The 25,058-nt window shown below is 44.0% G+C and overlaps 1 protein-coding gene across 4 annotated transcripts in view; it reads right to left on the bottom strand.

Moving 5' to 3' along the window:
- LOC121284965 (alpha-1,3-mannosyl-glycoprotein 4-beta-N-acetylglucosaminyltransferase B-like) overlaps window positions 1–25,058 on the bottom strand; it is a 277,514-nt gene that overhangs the window by 46,371 nt on the left and 206,085 nt on the right. For all 4 annotated transcript variants that reach the window (XM_041200995.1, XM_041200975.1, XM_041200984.1 and 1 more), the window contains one exon: window positions 8,421–8,535. In XM_041200995.1, the coding sequence (XP_041056929.1) occupies window positions 8,421–8,535 (115 nt within the window). The remainder of the gene's footprint in view (window positions 1–8,420; window positions 8,536–25,058) is intronic.

The raw sequence follows: 25,058 nt of genomic DNA on the forward strand, positions 1-25,058 counted from the left end.
AAAATGATATTGCTGTCCCAAGTACTGTGGTCATCTGAATTACACCAACTGGTCAATATAGCCTTTTGTGGACCGACATCAGACCCCATTTTCAATTAAGAAAGCACAAGTACATTAATAAATGCAAAGAATAGAATATATGTGGAAAACAAGATATCTATTATGTGCTTGTTACTCAGTCAACAAATATCCATTTTAAAAAAAACAATTATGTTTAAAAGCTGACCTTCCCTTGATTGTATTATGCATACCATTGGCAGCGATTTCTTTATAATTTTACTGCCTATAGTAAAGGCCAACTTTAGTTCACATTCAGATACAATCAAGTTACAAACATCTCTAAGATCTTTGAATCAGCATCCTGCTTAATCAGAACAGTTAAAAACATCTCAATAGCAAAGAAAACTTAGCGTGGCTCAAATATCAGTATTCATCTCTTCAGACAGGCAACAATGATGAGCTCGTTAAAAGCTGCAAGCCAACTGAGGCTGTACAAATGTATGAAACTTGATAGGATTATTGCAAACCGAATTCTACTCCAAGTTCTGAAATACAGTAAAGCCCTTTTGTATTATAGCACAGAGATCCTGTAAAGTAACATTTGGCTTTCTGATATTATTAACAGTTACCATTTTCTTTCAAGATGATGCCAAACACAGAAACACACTTGCTCTGTGAGCAGAGTTTAAGAATGATTTGATTACTAAACTATCATCATAAACCAATGAAAGTTTAGTAAAGGGAATTTTCTTTAATGTTGCACACACAGGAAAATTCATCATGGATGCTTTGTGCATGTTTTAAACAACAGAACAGAGATTTAACTGTGCTTTTTATTTCAATTAGAATATCCAATAGGACTCAAATATCAGGGCAAGTAGGAAAGGACAATATTTGCCAGTGTTGCTTACTCATGTCCCAAGAACAAATAAAAAATTTGAATTAAATTTTAGTTACATTGGTCTGAATACCCAACACCTGGAAGAACACAAGGAAGACTTAGGGCTGGATTTTCCAGCCTCGCCCACCGCCGGGATCCGGTCCTGCGAAAAGTCAATGGGCTTTTGGCTGGGTCACTGCACCACCACCAACACCGCCCCCCCCCCCCACCCCCCCAACCCCGCCATGACAGGTCCTGCCATAGTGGGGCCAGAAAATCCCAGGCTTAAGTCCAGCAAGGAAGCAGCATTTAGGATTAGACTTGGCCCAATTGTCTCTTTGTCCTTTTTGTTGAATGGGGAAATTCAAACTGGGAGGTGGGTAAGGTGATCTTGTACTTATTCTCCATCCATTGGGATGTCATGCAAAGAGCAGGACTGGTGGCATGTTATCTGCTGGCCTGAAAATCTACCAGTTTTAGCTTTACTAAGGCCCAGTAAAAGTGTGTGCCTCAACATATCAGTGTGGTGATGGTGGCCTAATGACACTTTCCAAGCAGCAATTGATCACACCATTGATAACCATTAGGAAATAGCAATGAACACTTTTAATTGCATGTTTCAAAAAATAAATGGGCCTAACTTCTGAAGAGTGGCAATCAGAATCGGATTGCCACTCCACTCCAACTTTCCTACCTGGAAATCCAGACGACCCTTTCACGCCCGACCTTCCGACTCAGGCCAGGTGTGTAGTGCAGCACACTCCTGAGGCCTTCAGTTGAGGACTGAAGAGTCGAACACAAAGAGACCATGCCCCCTTTTTTTCCCACTCGCTGCCATAAATCTGGTGAGTTTAAAGGTCCAGCCACCTTCAAGCCTGGGAGAAGGTAGATTTGTAAGGTAAGTAGGTAGGATTTGAGGGAGTGGGGGGGGTGTTGGGTGGTTGGGGTTGGGGGGGTTGGGTTTGGGTCGGATGGTTAATTGGGGGGGGCGTGGGGTCAGTGGGGGGGGGTTCGGTTTAAAGGGGTGCAGTGAGAGGGGGTGGTGCGGTCAGGGGGTGCAGTCAGGAGGTGTGCAGTCATGCAGGGTTGTGCAGTCAGGTTGCGTGTGCAGTTGGTGGGGTGGTGGGGTGTGCAGTAGGGGGATGTGTGCAGACAGTGTGTTGGGGCGTCCCATGAGAGGGGGGTGGGAGTGTAATCGAAGGTTCTGGTGTGGGGTTGGGGGGGGCGGTCCCGTTGGGGTCAGGGTGGGTGTGTAGAGAGTCCTGTGGGGGTCAGGGGTGTACGGAGCAATGTCCTGTGCGGGGGTTGGGGGTGTGTAACGGGGACTCCCTGGGCGGAAAGGGTGGGGTCGGGATGGGTGGGGCTCCTGTGGTGGGGGATGTAGCGGGGGGGGGGGCGGGCGGTGAGTGATGGGGGGGATGGAGGTTGTTGGGGGACCCGAGTGAGGTCAGTACAATAGGTACTAAGAAGCTAGAAGTGTATTTAATTCTCCTAACTTTTTCTGGGTAACTATTGCTGTAAGACAGTCAGAACCATCCAAAGTTTGAGAATAAAATCACTTTATCAATGGTTCCCAGTGCAAAGCAATTCCCACTGGAAGTTTGAACTTCCTGGGCAATTGCCATGTACTCCTTACCTGGGAATTTCTGGGGGGATGTGGGGGTTTCCCCAGTGCATTTTTGGGGTACCCTCCCCAGATACACTGCCCTTGAGCTCAAAGATTACAGGCCAATGTCTTTAACTGCCCCGACTTGCTATTACATTGCAGTGGCAAGATATTACATTGTGTGGATGCCCATAGAAGTGCTATGATTGGCACAGGCACTACCTATTATATGCTAGTGACTCCCTCTCAGGCATTTAGGATGAGCCAGGGTTACCCCTGAATGGCAGATGGAAATCTTTCCTCACTGCACTCAGCAACAGAGCAGAGGTCCAGAATTTTGCAAAAGTTGACTTATTTTGTAGTTTAAAAATCTGTCAACGATCACTTACAACCAATTGTATACATGTTAAAAAATGAGAAGAGAACAGAGTGGTTCAACATAAGGCCTTTTATTCTCTGGAGACCTAGATTAGAATTCAGCCCTGACTGGAAGTATGAAAGTCTCCCTCAGCTGGCTGTAATGATTTTGTATGTCTGATCAGGCTCAAAATAATGGGTGCAGGTCTAGATCACACAACAGTCATCACATTTTGAGATAAGGGCTGGTGTATGAGGTGGAACAGTCACAGCGGTGTAGTAGAGTGTTTATACTGGGATTGAGCCGCAAGTGTGTTGATGAGGCAGATTAAGGAAGTATTTTATTCTACAGCTGTGCTATACCTGACCTGATGGAGCTACACCCAATGTACTACTATGTAGTAAAATTGAAATATATATTCCACTGCAACAGTACTGATATCCTTTGCTTTAACAGGCAGAAAGATTCAGCATAAATGGACATTTTTTTTCACCAAATGAAAGAGTAGAAGTTAATGACCCTGAATTTCGTCAGATTTTCTGCTGTTGTGTTGGCGTAACTTTGTCAGAAATACACACTTCCAATGGAGTTAAGCGATGCAGCGGCCGCAAGTCCGAGGAGATTCAGGGTCAATATTGCTTTGCTACATAACAAGAGCCACTAATACCTTGAATTCTTTTGTTGATTTTACATAGATTTAAATTCTGCAGCTAATTTTGAATAAAAATAAGATAATTTTGAGTAAACCTAAAGTTACAAATCTGGAAGGGGAAAATTTACCTTGAAGTTAATCCCATCACACTAAATCTCACCCTTATACCAAAAAAGGCTTAAATCAATATCAGGAAGTAAATCAAATCTCAAACTAAACCTGCCGAAAAACTAGGACTAATTTATCCCTATTCTAAAGCATTATTATACATAACAGGGGAAAACATAGAAACATAGAAAATAGGAGCAGGAGTAGGCCATTCGGCCCTTCGAGCCTGCTCTGCCATTCATTTTAATCATGGCTGATCATCCAACTCAATAGCCTGCTCCTGCTTTCACCCCATATCTTTTGATCCCTTTTGCCCCAAGAGCTATATCTAACTCCTTCTTGAAAACATACAATGTTTTGGCCTCAACTACTTTCTGTGGTAGTGAATTCACCACTCTCGGAATGAAGAAATTTCTCCTCATCTCAGTCCTAAATGGTCTAGCATGGACCCTCCGACTCTGACCCCTGGTTCTGGACTAATCCACCATCGGGAACATCCTTCCTGCATCTACCCTTTCTAGTCCTGTTGGAATTTTATAGGCTTCTGTGAGATCCCTCCTCATTTTTCTGAACTCCGCATATATAATCCTAACTAACTCAATCTCTCCTCATATATCAGTCCCACCATCCCAGGAATCAGTCTGGTAAATCTTCGCTGCAATCCCACTATAGCAAGAACATCCTTCCTCAGATAAGGAGACAAAGATTCCAGGTGTGGTCTCACCAAGGCCCTGTATAATTGCAGCAAGACATCTCTGCTCCTGTACTCGAATCCTCTCACTATGAAGGCCAATATACCATTTGCCTTCTTTACCGCCTGCTGCACCTGCACGCTTACCTTCAGCGACTGGTGTACAAGGACACCCAGGTCTCGTTGCACATTCCCCTCTCTCAATTTATAGCCATTCAGATAATAATCTGCCTTCCTGTTTTTGCTACCAAAGTGGATAACCTCACATTTATCCACATTATACTGCATCTGCCATGCATTTACCCACTCACTCAGCTTGTCCAAAGCACACTGAAGCATCTCTGCATCCTCCTCGCAGCTCACCCTCCCACCCAGCTTTGTGTCATCTGCAAATTTGGAGATATTAGATTTGGTTCCCTCAACTAAATCATTAATATATATTGCGAATAGCTGGGATCCCAGCACCGATCCATGCGGTATCCCACTAGTCACTGCCTGCCATTCGGAAAAAGACTCTTTTATTCCTACTCTTTGTTTCCTGTCTGCCAACCAGTTTTCTATCCATCTCAATACACTACCCCCAATCCCATGCGCTTTAATTTTACACGCTAATCTCTTATGTGGGACTTTGTCGAAAGCCTTCTGAAAGCCCAAATAACCACATCCACTGGCTCCCCCTCATCAACTCTACTAGTTATATCCTCAAAAAATTCCAGTAGATTTGTCAAGCATGATTTCCCTTTCGTAAACCCATGCTGACTCTATGAAGACAAAACCAAAGTATGTATTTAGTTGGTCAGCCATTTCTTTGTTCCTCATTATAAATTCCCGTTTCTGAGTGTAGGGACCTACATTTGTCTTCACCAATCTTTTTCTCTTCACATACCAATAGAAACTTTTACAGTCAGTTTTTATGTTCCCTGCAAGCTTACTCTTGTACTCTAATTTCCACTTCTTAATCAATCCCTTGGTCCTCTTTTGTTAAATTCTAAAGTGCTCCCAATCCTCCAGTCTTGTTTTTTTTCTGGCCAATTTGTATGCCTCTTCCTTGGATCTAATAATATCTCTAATTTCTCTTGTAAGCCTTGGCCACCTTTCTTGTTTTACTTTTGCGGCAGACAGGAATAAACAATTGTTGCAGTTCACCCATGCGCTCTTTGAACGTTTGCCATTGCCTATCCACCGTCGTCCCTTTAAGTAACGTTTCCCAATCCATCATAGCCAACTTGCACCTCATACCATTGTAGTTTCCTTTATTAAGATTCAGGACCCTAGTCTCAGAATCAACTATGTCACTCTCCATCTTGATAAAGAATTCTATTATATTATGGTCACTCATCCCCAAGGGGTCTCGCACAACTAGATTGCCAATTATTCCTTTCTTATAACACAATACCCAGTTTAGGATGGCCTGTTCTCTAGTTGGTTCCTCAAAGTATTGGTCCAGAAAATCATCCCGTATACACTCCAGGAATTCCTGCTCTATGGTATTGTTACTAATTTGATTTGCCCAATCTATATGCAGATTAAAGTCACCCATAACTACAGATGTTCCTTTATTGCATGTGTCTCTAATTTCCTGTTTAATGCCATTCCCAACATTACCACCACAGTTTGGGGGTCTATATACAACCTCCGCTAACGTTTTTTGCCCCTTGGTGTTTCTCAGCTCTACCCATACAGATTCCACATCGTCGGAGCTAATATCTTTCCTCACTATTGCGTTAATTTCCTTTTTAACCAGCAATGCAACTCCACCACCTTTTCCTTTTTGTCTGTACTTCCTAAATACTGAATACCCCTGGATGTTCAGTTCCCATCCCTGGTCACCCTGCAGCCATGTCTCCGTAGTCCCGATTATATCATACCTGTTTACATCTATTTGTGCGGTTAATTCATCCACTTTATTGTGAATGCTCCCCATTTTAAGGCACAAAGCCTTAAGGCTTGCCTTTTTAACATTACTTGTCCCGTTCCCACTATTTTTCACTGAGGCCCTGTTTGATTCTTGCTCTTGATTTCTTTGCCTTTCACTTTTCTTACTCCCCTTTCTGTCTTTTGTTCTTGTCCTTGATTCTCCCTTCCTCTGACTCCTTGCATAGGTTCCCACCCCCCTGCCATTTTAGTTTAACGCCTCCCCAACCACTCTAGCAAAAATCCCCCTAGGACATCAGCCCCGGTCCTGCCCAGGTGTAACCCGTCCAGTTTGTACTGGTCTCACCTCCCCTAGAACCGGTCCCAATGTCCCAGGAATCTGAACCCCTCCCCCTCACACCATCTCTTCAGGCATGTATTCATCTGATATATTCCGCTATTTCCACTCTGATTAGCATGTGGCACTGGTAGTAATCCTGAGATCACTACCTTTGAGGTTTTACTTCCTAACTCCCTATATTCTGCTTTTAGGACCTCATCCCTTTTTTTACTTATGCTGTTTGTACCAATGTGTACCACAACCACTGGCTGTTCACCTTCCCCCTTCAGAATGTCCTGTAGCTGCTCTGAAACACCCTTGACCTCGCACCAGGGAGGCAACATACCATCCTGCAGACTCGTTTGCGGCCACAGAAATGCCTATCTATTCCCCTTACAATTGAATCCCCTATAACTATTGTATTCCCACACTTTTTACTCCTCCCCTGTGCAGCAGAGCCAACCATGGTGCAACAAATTTGACTGTTTCTGCTTTCCTCTGAGAAGTCATTCCCCTCAACAGTATCCAAAGCGCTATATCTGCTTTGCAGTGGAATAGCCAGTGGAGATTCTTGCACTGCCTACCTAGTCCTCTTGCTCTACCTGGTGGTCACCCATTCCCTTCCTGACTTTGGACTCTTAGCCTGCGGTGTGACCACCTCTGTATGTGTGCTATCTACGATATTCTCCACCTTACGGATGCTCCACAGTGTCCCTAGCCGTCGCTCCAACTCCAAAACCCAGGCTTCCTGGAGCTGCAGCTGGAGACACTTCCCGCACACATGTTGGCCCTGGACAGTGGAAATGTTCCTGGCTTCCCACATAGAGCAGGAGGAGCATACCATGACTTTGAGCTCTCCTGCCATGACTTACTCCTTTAAATTAAATTAAACCTTTTGGAAGATACTTAATATCAAATAATATCAATTATTCTAAGGCCCTTCTTCCCTGCTCCTTGTTGTTACAGAATATAACCCTTACAAACGATGAACCACAAAATAAGATCTTAAAAACTATAAGCGATAAAAGTAGTAAATACTTAACTGACCTCACGGTACTCAAATAATAACCTTGTTCCCTCCTCACCAAACTCCCTCAGTCACCAAGCCCCAACTTAAGCACTTATTGAAGCCCAAAGCAACACTCCAGTGCAGACAAGTTCCCTCCAGGCTTCAAATTAGATAATGCAAAGCCCAATATGGGTGCTGCACTGTTTAGATCAGGCCTGATCCCAAATCTGTGCTGATTTAGCTGACATCAACTGGAAAGACAGTGCAGGTGCTACAAATGCACTTAGCAGCCATAATTACAAAGGGTAAAATCAGCTTAAATTCACATTTCTGATTGTGATTCAATAATGTCTCCTGGAAGTGTGTGTGACGATTGAGCTTGACTATGATGTACTCATCGTGTATTTAGCAGCAGACAAATCCACAAATCCTTGCATGAGGAATTACTCATTAGCTGAGAAGCTAAAAAATGACTAGTGCCTGTGAAACCATGCACCTGCATTAGTACCCTGAGGACAGATGGAAAAAGAACTCAAGAAAGTAATTATAAAAAAGAAGAAATTAGGAGAAATATCAGTGCTTGAAAGAGGTTTCAAATTTTCAAAAAGTCCGTGTAAGTAATTTGTGAATGAAAATGTATAATATCATGACTGTAATTAAGTTATTTTAAAATAAAGAACACACAAAGGCTCGTTACATGATGATACACCATTTGTAATGTTTGTCTGGTGAAGTACATTAAAAGTTAATGTTCTATAACCTACTATGTATGATTCAATGTTAGGTCATTTATAATAAAAGGTATTAATACTTTTGTACTTGTCCAGGATATAGTTATTTATAGGTCAAATATATTCTGAAAATTTGTTCTCAAATGAAAATTTATTTTGTATATGAAAAATCTAATTATGTATACTCTTACCAATAAATCCAAGTTGTGAAAACTCCAAGGTCATCCAGTCATCAGAAGGCTGCTGTTGTGCAAAATTTATCATAGTTTGCAAGTAGTTAGGTGTTGCTATAATATCATCCTCCAACTGTTAGAAAAGGCAAAGAAACAAGTCATCAGTGCATTGTCCCGTAATGAGTAATTAACTTAAAATAAACATGTAGTGGTTTAATTTCCTTGGATAGTGGATTGGTTAACAAATTCCTTTGTAAAGCCAAAAATAGATAGGTAAACAATTAAAATAGTCCACAAAGAAATTTTACACATTAAAAATTAACCAGTGCGTTACTGAATGAAACTAAGCAGGTGTAATACACTCACCTATACTTCCTGTCTGCTCAACCTGATATCCACCACCTTAAACAGTCACTTCCTCCTTTACTGGTGCAAAATGTGCTGTTGCAACTCAGCAAAGGTACCTTCAATGGCACCTCCTGAATCCATGACTTTTACCGCCTAGACCATGGTTGGGCAACCTGGAGCTCATTAAAAACTTATGTGCAGCTCCTGACCTTGATTGGTCGAACCCGCAGAGAATGCATTGCAGTTATTATTTTTTGCATCCATCATCTTATTTATGCCAATACATATAACTCCTGTTTTCAGCATTTATCTAATTTTTTAGCTACCATGATACCTTCAATTTTATTTATTTTTTACTTTATATATTTAATTTTTTAATTTAAAAATGTTAAACTTGGTATTAATGGCAAAAATTTGCATGGAATAAATAGACAACAAAATACAGGCAATAATTTTTATAGAATAAAAATACATTCATAGTTTAACTATATTCACTATTACTGATATTTGAATAATGGCATTGAGTCTCTAACTGTATTGCGTTTTCAAGTAAATTTTTAAAATGGCTCTTCAAAAGGTTGCCAGTCCCTGATCTAGAAGGTCAAGGCCAACCAGCACATGGGAACGCCACCGTGAAGGAATTAAAGGAAACCATGTTGCCACTTTTGTCACTATCACATTATAATAGATTTTGTGTACCTAAAATCATCAGCCCAATAGCAACCTTTGTCAAATTCCACCTAGAGTACATAAAAACATACAAATTAGGAGCAGGAGTAGGCCACTCAGCCCCTTGAGCCTTCTCAGCCATGCAATAAGATCATGGCTGATCTGAATTCAGTGTTTTCAGTTCATTTAGTGTTGTGTACTGAACTTCAGAAAGATACATTGGGTGGAATCTTGTGGAGGCAAGAGAGGTCCCACCGGTGTCTGGAGAGCTGGTGGGAACCTCTCATTGCCACTTTTCGAGAAGGCTCAGCACATCTTGTTCCACTCAGCCATTTAACAGGCCAGCAGCGAGCCTTCTCCCGGGATCAAGGACCTCGGGGTGGGGTGGGGAGGAAGTTCTATCTGCCAAGAGCTGCTGGGCAATCAGTGACCATATTCGTCTGTACTCAGCAGTGTCACCAGGGAGGCAGTGGCTGCTGCCAGTACTACACCACCCAAGGCCTTGGATCAAGGAGGGACCCAAGCACAGGCGAACGATGGTAGGAAGGGGGTCGCAGGGTGAGGGTCATGGAGGAGAGGATCTGCAGCAAGAGCAGGGGCTGCTTTCCATTAGTGCAACCCTTCCCGATGTCAGATCCCTCGATCAGTCACTGTGTGCCTTTGAATGAGGGATAGCCCCTGGGAGCCTGCAAACAAACACATCAAGGTTTGCCAGTTGTGCTCCCAGCATAACACTGGGTTAACACCAATGGTAGTGGGATGAGACCCTTAAGTGGGCATTAATTGGAGTGGAGGCAGGAAGTTGGCAGGTTCCCCACATGCCACCCTCCTGCCCAATTAAATGCTGCCTTCCCACCAATACCGCCATGGGCATACAGAGCAAATTTACCAGAATTATATTAGCGTTCAAGCGGTTAAATTATGAAGACAGGTTCCAAAATTCTTTTTGTATTGCCTTGAGTTTAGAAGTTTGATGGGCCGCCTAATGGGGTCTCAAAATGATCAAGGAATTTATGGAATAGGCGCAGAGAAACTATCTCCTCTCATGAGGAATCAGATCAAGAAGGCTTAATCTTAAAATTAATACTGGTCAATTTAGAAGTGAAATCAGGAAACACTTTTTCATACGAAGTGTATTTGAAATCTGGATCTCTCTTCCCCCAAAAGGCTGTGAATGTGTGTCAATTGGTATTTTGAAGTCTGAGATGGATTACTATTACCAAAGATATCCAGGAATATTGAACAGTTGAGGTACTAATGTAATTATTTAATGCTCTGTCAGACACAGACACAATGAGATGCACACAATGGGTTGAGTATTTATGGTGAGGAAGGAGTGGGGATGAGTTTTAGTGGCCAGGAAACCTGGAAATACAGGGAATGGAGTGACGCTGCCGAATTTATGGCAGGATTTCATTCGAATTTTTTTCTTTGTTTTCGCCAAAAGCCAGCCATGGTAAGAGTTGGTTGACTAGCTGACTGTCCCACAGGAAAGCCTGTGACAGTAGACCACAGAGGGGGATGAGAGAGAAGGAAAGGAGGGAGAAAGGGAGGGAGAGGTCGTAAGGAAGCAAAGAGATTGTGGGGCTGGGGTGAGATCACAAGTTGGGGCGATCATAGGTCAGCCGGATCATAGGTGTTGATTGCATAGGTTGATGTCAGGATCAGATTGTGGTGGGGGTGGAGTGGTGATGCAGAGGAGCAACTCACAACAGGTTGGTTTGAGAGCAGTATTCCTGCTTCTCCTGGCCCGCAGACAGTGGTGTTTTGGAAATTAGTTGCTGAATCAGGTAGTTCTTGCCACCTTTTAGCTGCTGGGTTTCCAGTTTTGGAAAACAGCCCACAACCACATGGCTGCTAAAATATGAGGCTTGCATGCTCATTTGAATATTATACTGTGTTTCACCACCTCCCCCTCATCAACTCCTCCCACCAGCCCAAACCCTTGAAATAGCAAGTTACCAGTCCAAACCCCAGCCTGCCTGAGTTAAATCGGAAGTAGGCAGGTTATGGTCAGATTTTCCATTTTTAAGAATTTAACCCACTCCTTGCCCAACTGCCCTGGGAGGTTAATCCCTGCTCCACACTCCCTCCATTCCATGTCTTTCTTCACTTAATTTGGGTTTGTTTTCAAGTGAAAAAAGTTGCATTTTAAATCTTGTTTTCATGTTCTTATAGCTGTGAGAGATGGTCAGAGGAAGAAAGATAGAAAGATAGAAGGTGAAAGAGAGAGAGACAGAAAGAGATAAAGAGAGAAGGAGAGAGTCAGACGGACTGACACAGAATTGCATTAACAACATAATACAACATTGGTTCTTCTGCCTTACATATAATCCACTGGGAGAGGTGTGAGCCAGATAAAAAGATATAGGAAAAGGAATATATTAAACAATAAAGGCCCTTCATTTCCTCATTGGCAGTTTTCAAACAATGACAGAGTTGTAAAGTTCAATCATTAAAGGTCCAATAAAATGCCCAGTAAAATGGACATTGACTTATTCAGTCAATGTAATCACTGATCCTGATGTTCTCAAGGCCTAAACACCCCTATTTTTATAGAACAGCAGAACTTCTGACTCACCATGAACAACACCACATATATATATATACTTATATAAAGCCTCAAGTTTACACACATTTCCTATTATCTTTCCATTATAAATTCTTAGATCCACATTTGTAATGGAGACCACCCTAGTCAATATGTCACACGGTAATTACATTTTCCTATGAGTGGAGGTGTTGCAGTGCCACCAAAAGTGGGACAGTGCAATTACAACTGGTAAAGTTTACATAGATGGTTTCCATTATAGATGTGAATATGTATCATAAAATATATAGCCACAAGGACCGAATATATAATTTTAAAAGGGGGAACTGAATATTGATTGTGCACACTGGTTTAATTATTCTCTGTTCTCTAAACCTATTTAAACTCAAGCCTATACTTGGCATTTCATTGTTTTCAGCAGAAATTATCACTCAGTAAACTTGTGATAATGATTTTACAATTCTGGATTCTTTAGTTTGGATAATCCATCCATGTATGGATTGACTGTTAAGATGTAGCATTGGGAAATCTGAATAGTTGATAATGATTGACAAAAAGCTACAATGAAACTCCAAGGTTTGCATTCCAAAAAAATTGGCTATTATATGGGGAATATAGACAGAAAACATTGGAATTTTTAAAAATTCATTCATGGGATATGGGCTTCACTGGCTGGGCCATCCCTAGTTGCCCTTGAGAAGGTGATAGTGAGCTGCCTTCTTGACCGCTGCAGTCCATGTGGTGTAGGTACACCCACAGTGCTGTTAGGGAGGGAGTTTCAGGATTTTGACCCAGCAACATGAAGGAATGGTGATATATTTCCAAGTCAAGATGGTGAGTGACTTGGAGGGGAACTTCCAGGTGGTGGTGTTCCCATCTATCTGCACCAATTGTCCTTCTAAATGGTAGTGGTCATGAGTTTGGAAGGTGCTGTCTAAGGAGCCATAATGAATTCTTACAGTCCATCTTGTGGATGGTACTCACTGCTGCTACTGTGCATCGATGGTGGAAGGAGTGAATGTTTGTGGATGGAGTGCCAATAAAGTGGGATGTTTTGTCTTGGATTGTGTTGAGCTTCATGAGTATTGTGGGAGCTGCACTCATCCAGGCAAGTGGGAAGTATTCCATCACACTCCTGACTTGTGCTTTGTAGTTGGTGGATAGGCTTTGGTGAGTCCGGAGGTGGATTAATCATCACAGGATTCCTAGTCTCTGACCGGTTCTTGTAGCCACAGTACTTATAAGGCTAGTCTAGTTCAGTTTCTGGTCAACGTAACTCCCAGGATGTTGATGGGGGATTCAGTGACAGTAATGCCATTGAATGTCAAGGGGTGATGGTTAGTATCTCTCTTGTTGGAGATGGTCATTGCCTGGCACTTGTGTGACACAAATGTTACCTTGCCACTTGTCAGCCCAATTGTCGAGGTCTTGCTGCATTTGGACATGGACTGAGGAACTCCTGCAGTGATGTCCTGGAGCTGAGATGACTGACCTCCAACAACCACAGCCTTCTTCCTTTGTGCTAGGTATGAGTCCAACCAGTGGAGAGCTTTCCCTCTGATTCCCATTGACTCCAGTTTTGCTAGGGCTCCTTGATGCCACACTCAGTCAAATGAGGCCTTGATGTCAAGGGCAGTCACTCTCACCTCACCTCAGGAATTCAGCTCTTTTGTCCATGTTTGAACCCAGGCTGTAATGAGGTCAGGAGCCGAGTTGCCCTGGCGGAACCTAAACTGGGTGTCAGTGAGCAGGTTATTGCTAAGCAAATGCTGCTTGATAGCACAGTTGATGACCCCTTCTATTACTTTACTGATGATGGAGAGTAGACTGATGGGGTGGTAATTTGCTGGGTTGGATTTGTTGTGCTTTTTGTGTACAGGACATACCTGGACAATTTTCCACATTGCCAGGCAGATGCCAGTGTTGGAGCTGTACTGGAACAGCTTGGCTAGAGGCGCAGCAAGTTCTGGAGCGCAAGTCTTCAGTACTATTGCCGGAATATTGTCAGGGCCCATAGCCTTTGCAGTATCCAGTGCCTTCAGCCGTTTCTTGATATCATGTGGAGTGAAGTGAATTGGCTGAAGGCTGGCATCTGTAATGCTGGGAACCAGAGGACGAGATGGATCATCCACTTGGCACTTTTGGCTGAAGATTGTTGCAACTGCTTCAGCCTTATCTTTTGCATTGATGCAGTGGAATTACTCAGCAGCTCTGGCTCATCTGTGGTGAGTGGTACAGAGGTTTAGGTTATTATTTTTAATCAAAACGAGAGGTTATCAACCTAAACATGAATTTTGTTTCCCTCTCCATAGATGCTGGCTGACCTACTGATTTTCTGTTTGTATTTCCGACTTCTAGCATCCGTGTTATTTGGTCTTTGTATTGTCTGGGGACAGTTAAGCTGCTTTCACCTTTTAGAATTTGGCCGAAGGGTATATTTCATTTGGCCTATTATTTCATGATTCAAGATACCACCTGAATTACAAGCAAATTGAACAGTTAAAATGACTCATAGCAAGCAAAACCAAAGTTCAAGTTATTTGTTAGTCATCCAAACCCCAAGATTGAATTATTGTCTGCTTTAAACCTCTACTGCCATATTATGCAATCTTATTAACCTTTGCCATTAATGCCTCTTCTTTACTTCTGAAGCAAAATGACATGGGTCCTCACAGAACATCAGATGATAAATTACAAAGGAATTGGCTATATGCCTTTTATTGCACTGTTTAACTGTTTTCCATATTTGGATGAGGATTAACATTTTAAAGAAAGCAAGGTGAAAAGGAAAAAAACATTGACCTTGCCTTCATCATGATATCAAATAATCACATTTTCGACAGATCAGGCTTTCTGCGATCCTGAGACTGTAAAATTTGCTATCAGCAGTCCAAATGTGGAATAAAACAAGAACATATGTAGGTATATTAAAGACATCAATTTGAAAAAGTGCTTAAAGCAACTGTTATAGAGTTGATTTTCCAGGCAACTTTTCTTGGTGGACTCATTGAACTTTATTTACAAGACAACAGCAGCAATTACATGCGTGTATCAAGCTCTTTAAAGAAGAACTCTCTTTTAGCGGTTCCCCATGCTGCTAACCCATTGGTTTACACAGATCATGTGATCTTACAACAGAGGATTATTCTTAAAGCTACCGTCCTATGTTTATCAGAACTATAAGTACTAAAGTAACATGGGACTGGCAGACTCAAGTTACACTGCTGGCTTGGCATTACACTCTGACCAGGAGAAAGAGCTTTGCAGGTGTATCCTTTCATTAATGTGCAAAATTTCATTTGCATTCAAATAGTTTAATCTTAACTTTAGCAAAGAGCAAATGGGATAATCAGTTCTCTGTGGACATGGTAAAGGTGAAAAATATAAAAACTTGTGAGTGCTAGTTTGGTCATCTGGGAATTTTTAAAGATTGCCTTCACACTATCTGTGGTTATACTGTAGAGGGTCCAAGGTCAAAGTGGTGTCTAAATTCAATGCACTGTTGTACATTTTACACCAATTCAAAGTTGAAATTGCTTTACATTGACACAAACTGAACACTGTAATGGCCTATTTGTTGTCACATACCACGATGCCTATGTACCTTCTGAAATATTATAGCTAATAGTTTGCATCCCTTTGGAAAATAGATGAGTAAATAATCAGCGGAGTAAATCATTCCTTTATTCACTCCACGCTTCCACAGAATGTGTAGCTGCATGTTAACACTTGCAGTTGTCAACACTACCACTACCATGCTCCTATAACAAAGCATACACTTGGTTTCAATTAGAATCATAGAATGGTTATAGCACAGAAGAGGCCATTCAGCCCATGATCTCTGTGCTTGCCCGCTGAAGGGGCAATTCACCTAATACCTCAATTGACCCTCCCTCCACCACACTCTCAAGTAGTGCATTCCAAATCCTAACCACTTGCTGCATGAAAAAAGGTTTTCCTCATGTCGCTATTGCTGCTTTTACCAATTACCTTAAATCTGTGCCTTTAGGTTGTTGATCCATCCACCAATGAGAACAATTTCTCTCAATCTACTTTATCCATACCCCACGTGGTTTGAATACTTCTATCAAATCTCTTCTCAATCTTCTCTTTTCCAAGGAGAACGGTCCCAACTTTTCCAATCGTTTTATGTAACTGAAGTTCCTCATTACACTCCTGGACAGCATTAACTTAGTTATGGTGACAAATGTTTTGATCTTAGTTTGTTTTTACCACATTTCCAATGATTGGTTATACCAGAGATGATACTTTCAGTACAATTAAAGTTTAACTGCCCATTTTACCTTGAACAACTTTATAACCAAGCATTCAGCTATCTGAGATACATTTTAACTGATTGAGGTATCTGAACCAAGCCATGTTGAAATTAAAACATTCACTGCTATGCATTTTTTCAAAATCTGCATTTTTCCTGATGAGATTTTTAGTTTATTTTTTTCAGATATTATCTCAATGACTTCTTGCTGAGACAGAAGCCTATTCATGTTGGTTCTGATGAAAGCAGCCAGTGTGCTAATTGCTGAATGGCAAAAGAGAAGATTACTGGAAAGTCTTCAAATGCCACAGAGAAAGAACAAACATTTGTCCTCTCACACTTTCTGTATTAGTAACAAATGGAAGCATTACGCTGCATAAATAAGTTTGTGTTTATGACATGAATTAAGAATAAGGATGCTAAAAGCAGCTGTCATATTTGATGTTTTAATTTTTTCCTCTGTCTGTCTCTCCAAAAGCTCTGTCGAATAGAGATTGTAACTAAACCATCTGAAACACTTTGAACTTTACAACCACACAATTATCAGGAGGAACTGAAGATACTTTAATGGGCACAGGGAATAATAGCATCTAATTTCTTCACAGAAGGATCATATAGCATGCTATTATTATTGCATCATGGCTACATTATTAGTCTCTTGGCAGGCTTCTGTGAGACTCTGTCGGCCATCTCAATAGACCTTGAAAGGATGTGTAAAGCTGCAGCATTTGGATTCGAGTAACATAGATATTAATTGCTTTTAAGCTGCTTTTGCCTTTATTGATAGACAAAGACATTGTAGAATGGGAGCAAAACACAAAGTATTTGAGCATGTGGACACTTGAACAGACCAAATGGAGTAGGCAAAGAGAGATTAAGAAGATTTGCTAAATGCATACATTCAATTTATGTTTTAATTCATAGTGTAACTCAGTTTTCCTGCTGTTAAATTAAAATTTTAAAGGGCAGGGCCAATCCTGCAACAACAGAATAATTGCAGGCCTCATTAGCACAACAGTTTTTTCATTTGTGACTTTATCAATCTGGCTGAGATTATACAGATCAGCATCCGCAAAAAGAGCATTGCTATAGCCTGTAGCAGCAGGCTGATTGGTCACTCCATTCATGATGGCAGATCTTTTGCAAGTGCCAACAGTATGATTAAGTTATCCAGCAATGATAGAGCCAGTGGTGGATCAGGGTCATGGCTCAATCATTTTGATGTCGGCCAATGTGACTTCGGCGGACCACTTTCATTTTGCCCCCAGGAACATTTGTCATTCATTTTTGACCTGCAAGTCAGCAAGATTCTTGCCTTGGCCTTCAGAGGAGCTAAGCTGCTGTTTCCCAGTTCCCAACTTGGTCAATTTCATGCCAAGTCAACAAAATCATGAATTCATCCCTTACCCGCTTCCCCAATCAGTCAAACATAGCTCTGCTGCTGACACCCAGTGTTACTCTTTATCCTAGGGAAGGAAAGAGTACATTTTTCAGTGCCTTGGACAGTACTTTCACTGGGGCCAGGATTTTTTGGATGGTCGATTTTCTGCCCTGCTACCTGAAGAATCAGTAGGGAATGCATCCCACCACTACTGGCTGTCCCATAGCCATTTAATGCTCCAAGAATCATTAATTGGCTGGAGGCAGGACTTCTGCCCCTCACTTGGGAGGAAGTCTCACTTCAGAAAGTTGCCAGCCAATCTGATTGACCGGCAGCCCTGTAGTCCTTGCAGTGACAGAAGCAGTAGTGGCCACTACTGGGACTAACAGCAGTCCCCAAAATCTGTAGATGGAATTTTCCCATCTTGCCTGCAGCAAGTTTCGTGGTGGGTGGGAGCGGAGTACCTAACGGGAGCCAAAAAATATGAATCCCGCCAGCATAAAGCAGTTTGTAATTCTTACAATGGCAGGTTAATGGCGGGTCAGGTATCGGATCGGCTAGCAGGTCGGAGTCAAAAAGTAGAGACGCTCCTTGGGCTCACGGTCAGGAGTGAGAGAGTACAGACACTCCTTGGGCTCACAGTCAGGAGTGAGAGAATAGAGACTCTCCTTGTGCTCACAGTCAGGAGTCAGAGAATAGAGACAGTCCTGGGGCCCTTTGAACCTCACAGTCAAGAGTAAGAGGGCTGAAACAGTCGACTACTGGCGTGAACACAATTTGCATTCATTACCATCTCATGAATTCTAATCAAATTAGCTGTTCGCCAGAATCATGTGCTGAAGGATAACAAACACACGGGTGGCAAAGGGGCAGGAAGGCATTGCAAGGGGCTGAGGGCGAGGGGCAATGATGGCATTCAGAGGGGTAGGAAGGCTTTGAAAGGGGATGGAGGGTGGATAATGGCAGGCAGAGGGGAGACTAAGGGGTGGGAAGCAGGAACCCAACAAGGGAAACTAAAATGCTGACAAACAAGGGGGTGAATGGGATACCACAGGAATGAGTGGGAGGGGATGCACGCAGACTCTGGAATAGGAAAGGTATATGTTAGTGTGGCACATGAGGGATGGATTGTACTCATAAAGGGTGGTGGGGGTGGGGGGGATGTTGGGAAGAGAGACAGTGTAATGTTCAGTCATGATGGCAATTGGGAACTCATTGAAAGTCAAAGTCCTTGGTCTGGGGCCAGGAGGTTAAAGTCAGAGTGTAGAGACTCTCCTTGGCCTCACAGCCAGGAGTGAGAGAGTAGAAACAGTCCTGGAACCCTGTGGATCTCACAGTCAAGAGTAAGAGAGTAGAGACAGTCATAGGGTGCAGAAGGCCATGCTATAGGGCTATGCATGATGCGCTTGTTGTACTCCCATTCTGGGGAGGGCCAAGGACTGTGTGCTCAGTTGGGATAATCCACAGCTTATTGTGCAGGGCATTTTCACTGTCGCTGTCCATGGGCTTGTCTATTTCTGTACTGGGTTGAACATGTGATGGGAATGGTTATGGGAGGCATCTGCAGCCTGTATTTGGAGAAAACATAATGAAGATGTGGCAGCGGGGTGGGTATGTGAAACTTTCCTCGGGAAGGGCGGAGGGGGTTCTCCTCTGCAGGTGACCATGCACACAACCTCTAGACGGGGAGGGTAGAGGTCCACATGGGGCATGGGCATGTCAGCAGCGATGAGCTCAGCAGGGGGTAGGGTAGGAATGTTGACCACAACAATGGGATCCAGTATTACTGGGGGTGAGTGGAAAATAACAGGAGGGAGTTCTACCTTCACATCATGAGGTTCCAGGTAAATTTTTGGAACGTGGACAGTGAGAGAGGGAGCACCAAAGCTGGCCTTGAAGTAATAGCGGAGAACCACCATCTTGCACTGTCAAACTAATCGTGCGGTTGTAAATCGAAAGTAGAACCGAATCTGCACAGGAGGAGTCTGAGGCAATGTGGGAACTGCACACTGCAGGACTAAGGGGCCCTTTCTTGGGGCACCCTCTAACTTCTTGGTGCCACAAGATTAAAGCGGAGCCTGAGCTGAGAGAAAGGAAGAAGGCCTCCTTGGGATGCTGGCCACTGGAGCCCATGCCCTTTGCCACGCTGCAACAGGGAAATGTAGGAGTCTCTGGCTGTATTTTAACATTAATACACAGGAATGTGAAATTTGGGGATGCAGGCAACTGTTAAGGAGGCACGGGTGTTGCATAAATGGCATCCCATCAATGGAAGGCTTTCTTGTGATTTCCACAATTGGCATTCACAACAGGCCAAAGGGCATCCAGTCATGAATCATGAGAAACTTATTGTTAATTAGTATGCCAGATTTGAGATTGGAACACTGAGCTAGGTCAGGTTGCGCATGTCATTCAAACCTTCCTCCAACCACTGTGGGATTCAGATGCTAAGTCTCAGGGTTGGTATTTTGGTCACCTCAATGTGTCTGTTAGTGCCTCAGGTACAAGCTTGTATCAGTAACAAGGCTAGTAGGGCAGAAGCCACTAAAGACCATTAAGATTATTATTGGTGCAAGATTGTGAGCTACACTACGTTCATCTGTTATTCATTAATCTATTAAATCTATCATTTCAGAGAGGAGGATAAAACAATTATGGATCCAGGGCTCAATGCTGCCTTTTTGAGGGTTCTAATATAATGCAGGAGGAGAAGAAGGGTCAGGTGATGCCGAGCGCAGCTTCTGGAGGAGGCCCATCTGAGGTCTAAAGTGCAGGGGAGCCACAGCAAGAACATGAGGACCAGGAGGATACACCGAGAGCATGGAGGCAGCTTGCTAGACCTAGGGTATACCGAAGAAGACTCCTATTTACAGATGAGTGAGAGACAATGCTGTGCAAGTCTGCACTTGTCCTGAGCTCTGGTAGATCACACCTGCCACATTCTTCATGAGGAACTAATGCCCCACGGAGTGGGAGGCTATCCCCTGCCAGTGGCCTTGAATGTCACCGTCCTGCTCAATTTCTTTAGCTGTGGGTCGTTCCAAGGATCCACAGAGGATCTGTGTAGCATCATGCAGTCCGCAACTCAGAGATGCACCAAGGAGGTCACAGGTGCCCTCTACAGAAAGGCACATCACTATATGAGGTTTACACTCCATGAAAATACCTGGCTGCAAGATTCATTTTTTTTATTCATTCAAGCAATATGGGCTTCGCTGCCAGACCAGCATTTATTGCCCATCCCTAATTGCCCTTGAGAAAGTGTGATGAGCTGCCTTCTTGAACTGCTGCAACCCATGTGGTGTAGGTACACCCACAGTGCTGTTAGGGAGGGAGTTCCAGGATTTTGATCCAGCAACAGTGAAGGAATGGTGATATATTTTCAAGTCAGGATGATGACTGGAGGCTTGGAGGGGAACTTACAGGTGGAGGTGTTCCCATGTATCTGCTGTCTTTGTCCTTCTAGATTGCAGAGGTCATGGGTTTGGAAGGTGCTGTCTAGCCTTTGTGTGTTTCTGCAGCGCATCTTGTACTTGGTACACACCGCTGCCATTGTGTGTCAGTAGTGGAGGGAGTGAATGTTGGTAGAGGGAGTAAATGTTTGTGGATGGGGTGCCAAACAAGTGGGCTGCTTTGTCCTGGATAGTGTCAATCTTCTTGAGTGTTGTTGGAGTTGCACTCATTCAGGCAAGTGGAGAGTATTCCATCACACTCCTGATTTGTGCCTTGTAGATTGTGGACAGGCTTTGGGGAGTCAGGAGGTGACTACTTGCCGCAGGATTCCTAGCCTTTGACCTGCCCTTGTAGCCACAGTATTTATATGGCTAGTCCAGTTCAGATTATGGTCAATGATAACTCCCAGGATGTTGATAGTGGGGGGTTCAGCAATGATAATGCCATTGAATGTCAAGGGGCGATGGCTTTGCAGCTATCTCAGGTTTCTCAAGAGTGCAGGGTGCAATCGACTGTACCCAGGTGGGTGGGTGCATGTACACCACATGGACTGCGGCCGTTCAAGAAGGCAGCTCACCACCTTCTCAAGTGCAATTAGGGATAGTCAATAAATGCTGGCCTAGCCAGCGATGCCCACATCCCATGAATGAATAAAAAAAATGTGGCTTTAACAGCTCCAGAGCAGCAGCCCCTAATGTTTATCAACCATAAAGGCTTTCATTCCATCAATGTTCAACTGGTCTGTAATCATTGGAACACATAATGCACGTTTGTGCCAGGTACCCTGGGAGTTGCCATGACTCATTTATATCATAAGTCACTCCCGGGTGCCTCAGATATTCGAAGGGCCTGAGCATTTACAGGGATGGCTGCTTGCGGTTAAGGGGAAGCCACTGAAATGCTGGCTCATGACACCATGTGTCAGCCTTACAGTGCTTCGGAGGAGAGATACAACGCAGCTTCACATGGTCCCAAATTGAGCAGCGAAGTGGCATTCTGAAGATACACTTCCGATGTTTAGACCTCTCAGGTGATGCTCTACAGTACACTCCAGATAGGGTATCTTGCATCTTTGTGGTGTGTTGCGCCGTTCACAACCTGGCCCTGCAAAGAGGTGATCCCTTGCCAGAGGGTGAAAAGGAGGAGAATGAAAGCTCCTCAGAGGATGAAGAGCAGGTGGGCAGGAACCGGAAGAAGGTCATGAGGGTCAGCTTGCACGGGATGATGTCTTAGAGGAAGCAAGACATGGGAGATGTGCCCATGCGACTTTAATTGCTACCAAATTCCAGGAGGAGTAAAGTAAAGGCAAGGAGAGATGGTCACATTTCCTCTGGCCCTGAATGCCATTCCACTGCATTGAAAGGGATGTCCAACCAGTCACATCAAGAGCAAGTTCTCCATTCATGCTTGCACCTTCCAGCCTCATGATTCACCAGGCCATGATCTCTAAGAAGGTCAGCAGTGCACACTGTATGCGCTTGCTCTGGGAAATGAGAATCGACACAACAGCAAGAATGGTGCAGCAATTACTTGATACAGTCATCGCCACATTAATGAGAAACTACAGTAGCCAGTGAGATGAGGACATGGTTGGGGGTATCATCCTCCTGTCCAGGTCTTTTCCTTCGGCACCACCACTGAGGAGACATAACTGCTGCTAATCCCTCAAGACTGCTGAGCTGCCCTCACACAATGGTATGTCATGAGGAAAAAAGGGTGACATGTGCACTAATCACATGCTTCCAATAAAGATTTAACACATCTCCCTGACATCATACAAGGGTGTGGAAACTATCTTCAGTTACATCACATGAATGTAAATCTCAGAGGGAGACTATCACTGAGTGGGAGGATGACTAAAACTCAAGATGAGAGGATTCATATGCACATAATCACAATGCCTTCAGCTGATGAAGCCATTTACATAAACATCAAATGTGTTAATGAAAGCAATATTTTTACAGTGGTTGCACACTCGTGACCCAAAAGTGATTTCAATATTTCTAAACTTTCCTAACCCTACCACTGTGCCTGGGTGTAGCCCCGACATCTGCAGCAGAGGTGGATGCAGCCTGCTGACTGCTACGTCCTGATGTCTGTGATGAGCTGGGTGAATGTACTCTGATGACCTGAGGCTGGGAGGACCCTGACCTGATAAGGGTCTCCTGCTTAGGGGCAGATGCACCCTCCTCAACCAGAACAGCTGGAGTGGATGAGGTCACAGGCAGAGGGAATTCTGAGCAGCTGGATACCCTTGAAGTGTTCTGAGCTGGAGGCCCCTGGGGTGTCTGACTGATCTTCATCCTCCCTGTGGGTTCTTGAGGGCCCCTCCCTGACTCCTTGAGGAGAACAAGCAACTGGAGGGAGGTCAAGGTGCCTCATCCCCCTCTTGCCTAGACATTGATGGTACCCACCAGTGTCTGTGGAACTGGAATTCAGGCTGAGCACAAATCCATCAAAACCTGCTGAACTAAGGTCTGCATGGTGGTTGCCATCTAACCTCGAGGCACTTGGGAGTCAGAGCCACAATATCAGACAGAATGCGGACAGATCCCTCTATCCTTCACTCTAGTCTGCTGAGTGGCTGCCGCATCTCTGCCTGATGTTCTGCACCTGCTGTTGTATCTCCAGCATTTTATTGGCGGACGGACACCTAGGCTGTCCCTGCCTCCGATTGCTGCGGGGATGTGTCAGTGAGGTGTTCTCCAGTAGGTGACCCAAGCCTAACCTAGAGCGTGTGTCTCTGCACTGGTGGAGGGTGCTGGTGAGCGTAGTGACGGTTCTTCCTCGGTGGCTTCCTCATCCGATGTGATCTGGGGGATGGAGCTTATGTTGGCCATCCTTGTTTGCCTAGATCTGCTGGTGTCTATAAGAGAGAAAAGAGAGTTTTAGTTCATGAGCAGGCATAATACAAAATTGCATGTCACTCATTGTGAATGTCAGGATGTGATGAACTCATGGAAGTGTCATCCGTACTGGGCTGCTGGGACAAGCCGATCTTCCCTTCCCCACAGGAACGATCCTTGTCTTCCCCAGCAAGCTCAGAGGCATCCCCCTCAAACTGGATGAGGGGCACAATGTCGGCACTCTCTTCCCCAGTCTTGGATCTTTCATGTCTGTTGTGAGCCAGCTTGCTCTACGTGAAGACAAAAGAAAGGAATGTGATGAGAAGGGATGGAGCATAGGTTGGGAAACATGCATGCCCCCTGTGTGTGCTGAGCCCTCTCCAGAAGGGGCTGAGGATGGAATGTCAGCAGCATGATTGATGAGATGGTGGTGATGTGAAAGTTTCTGTGAGACAATCAGTTGGTGATATGTGTGCCCTGCTATTGTTGTGTGAAATCCCTGAGGAGAGTAGCCCTTTCAGTACATGATGCTATTGCGGGTGTGGTGGCCAGCCACGCTTACTCCCTTTGCAATGGCCTCCCAGGGCAGAGAGGTGGGGTTGGTATGCTTTCTGTAGCCATCCCTCACGTAAAGCAAATCCCTATGCTCCCACACTTCTTGTTTCAAGGTTTTGAGGGCATTGAGGCAAAAGCGAGGTGCAACATTATTCTTGTGGCTTGCAGGCTTCTTCCGCCAAAGTTGCCAAACATCTCTGTGCAAGTCCTGGAGACAGCTGGGCTGGAGAGAGTGAGATGTGTGTGCTTGGATGGTGTGTAAATATGGCACCTGGTTCTTGGACCCTGTCAGGTAATGGTGGGGTAGACGAATCAGCTCCCAACCCACCAGGTGATTTGGAGAGATACTCGCCTGTGCTGAATCTGGTGCGAATATCCTGCCATTCCATCTAGTGGGGTATGCGCCGTGGAATCTGCCTGCCACGACACTTAGGGCAGAATTTTCTATTTTTGAAACTAAATTCTGGAGTCCAGTACCAGGTAAGTGTGTGGTGTCTCAAGGTGGGGAGGGTAGTTGAGGCCTAGGGGTATGGGCAAAGATAGTGGGGTATTGATGGAGGGGCTAGGGTTGAGGGAG

Source organism: Carcharodon carcharias, chromosome 1 (genome assembly GCF_017639515.1).
Source record: "Carcharodon carcharias isolate sCarCar2 chromosome 1, sCarCar2.pri, whole genome shotgun sequence".
NCBI classification, from domain to species: domain Eukaryota; kingdom Metazoa; phylum Chordata; class Chondrichthyes; order Lamniformes; family Lamnidae; genus Carcharodon; species Carcharodon carcharias.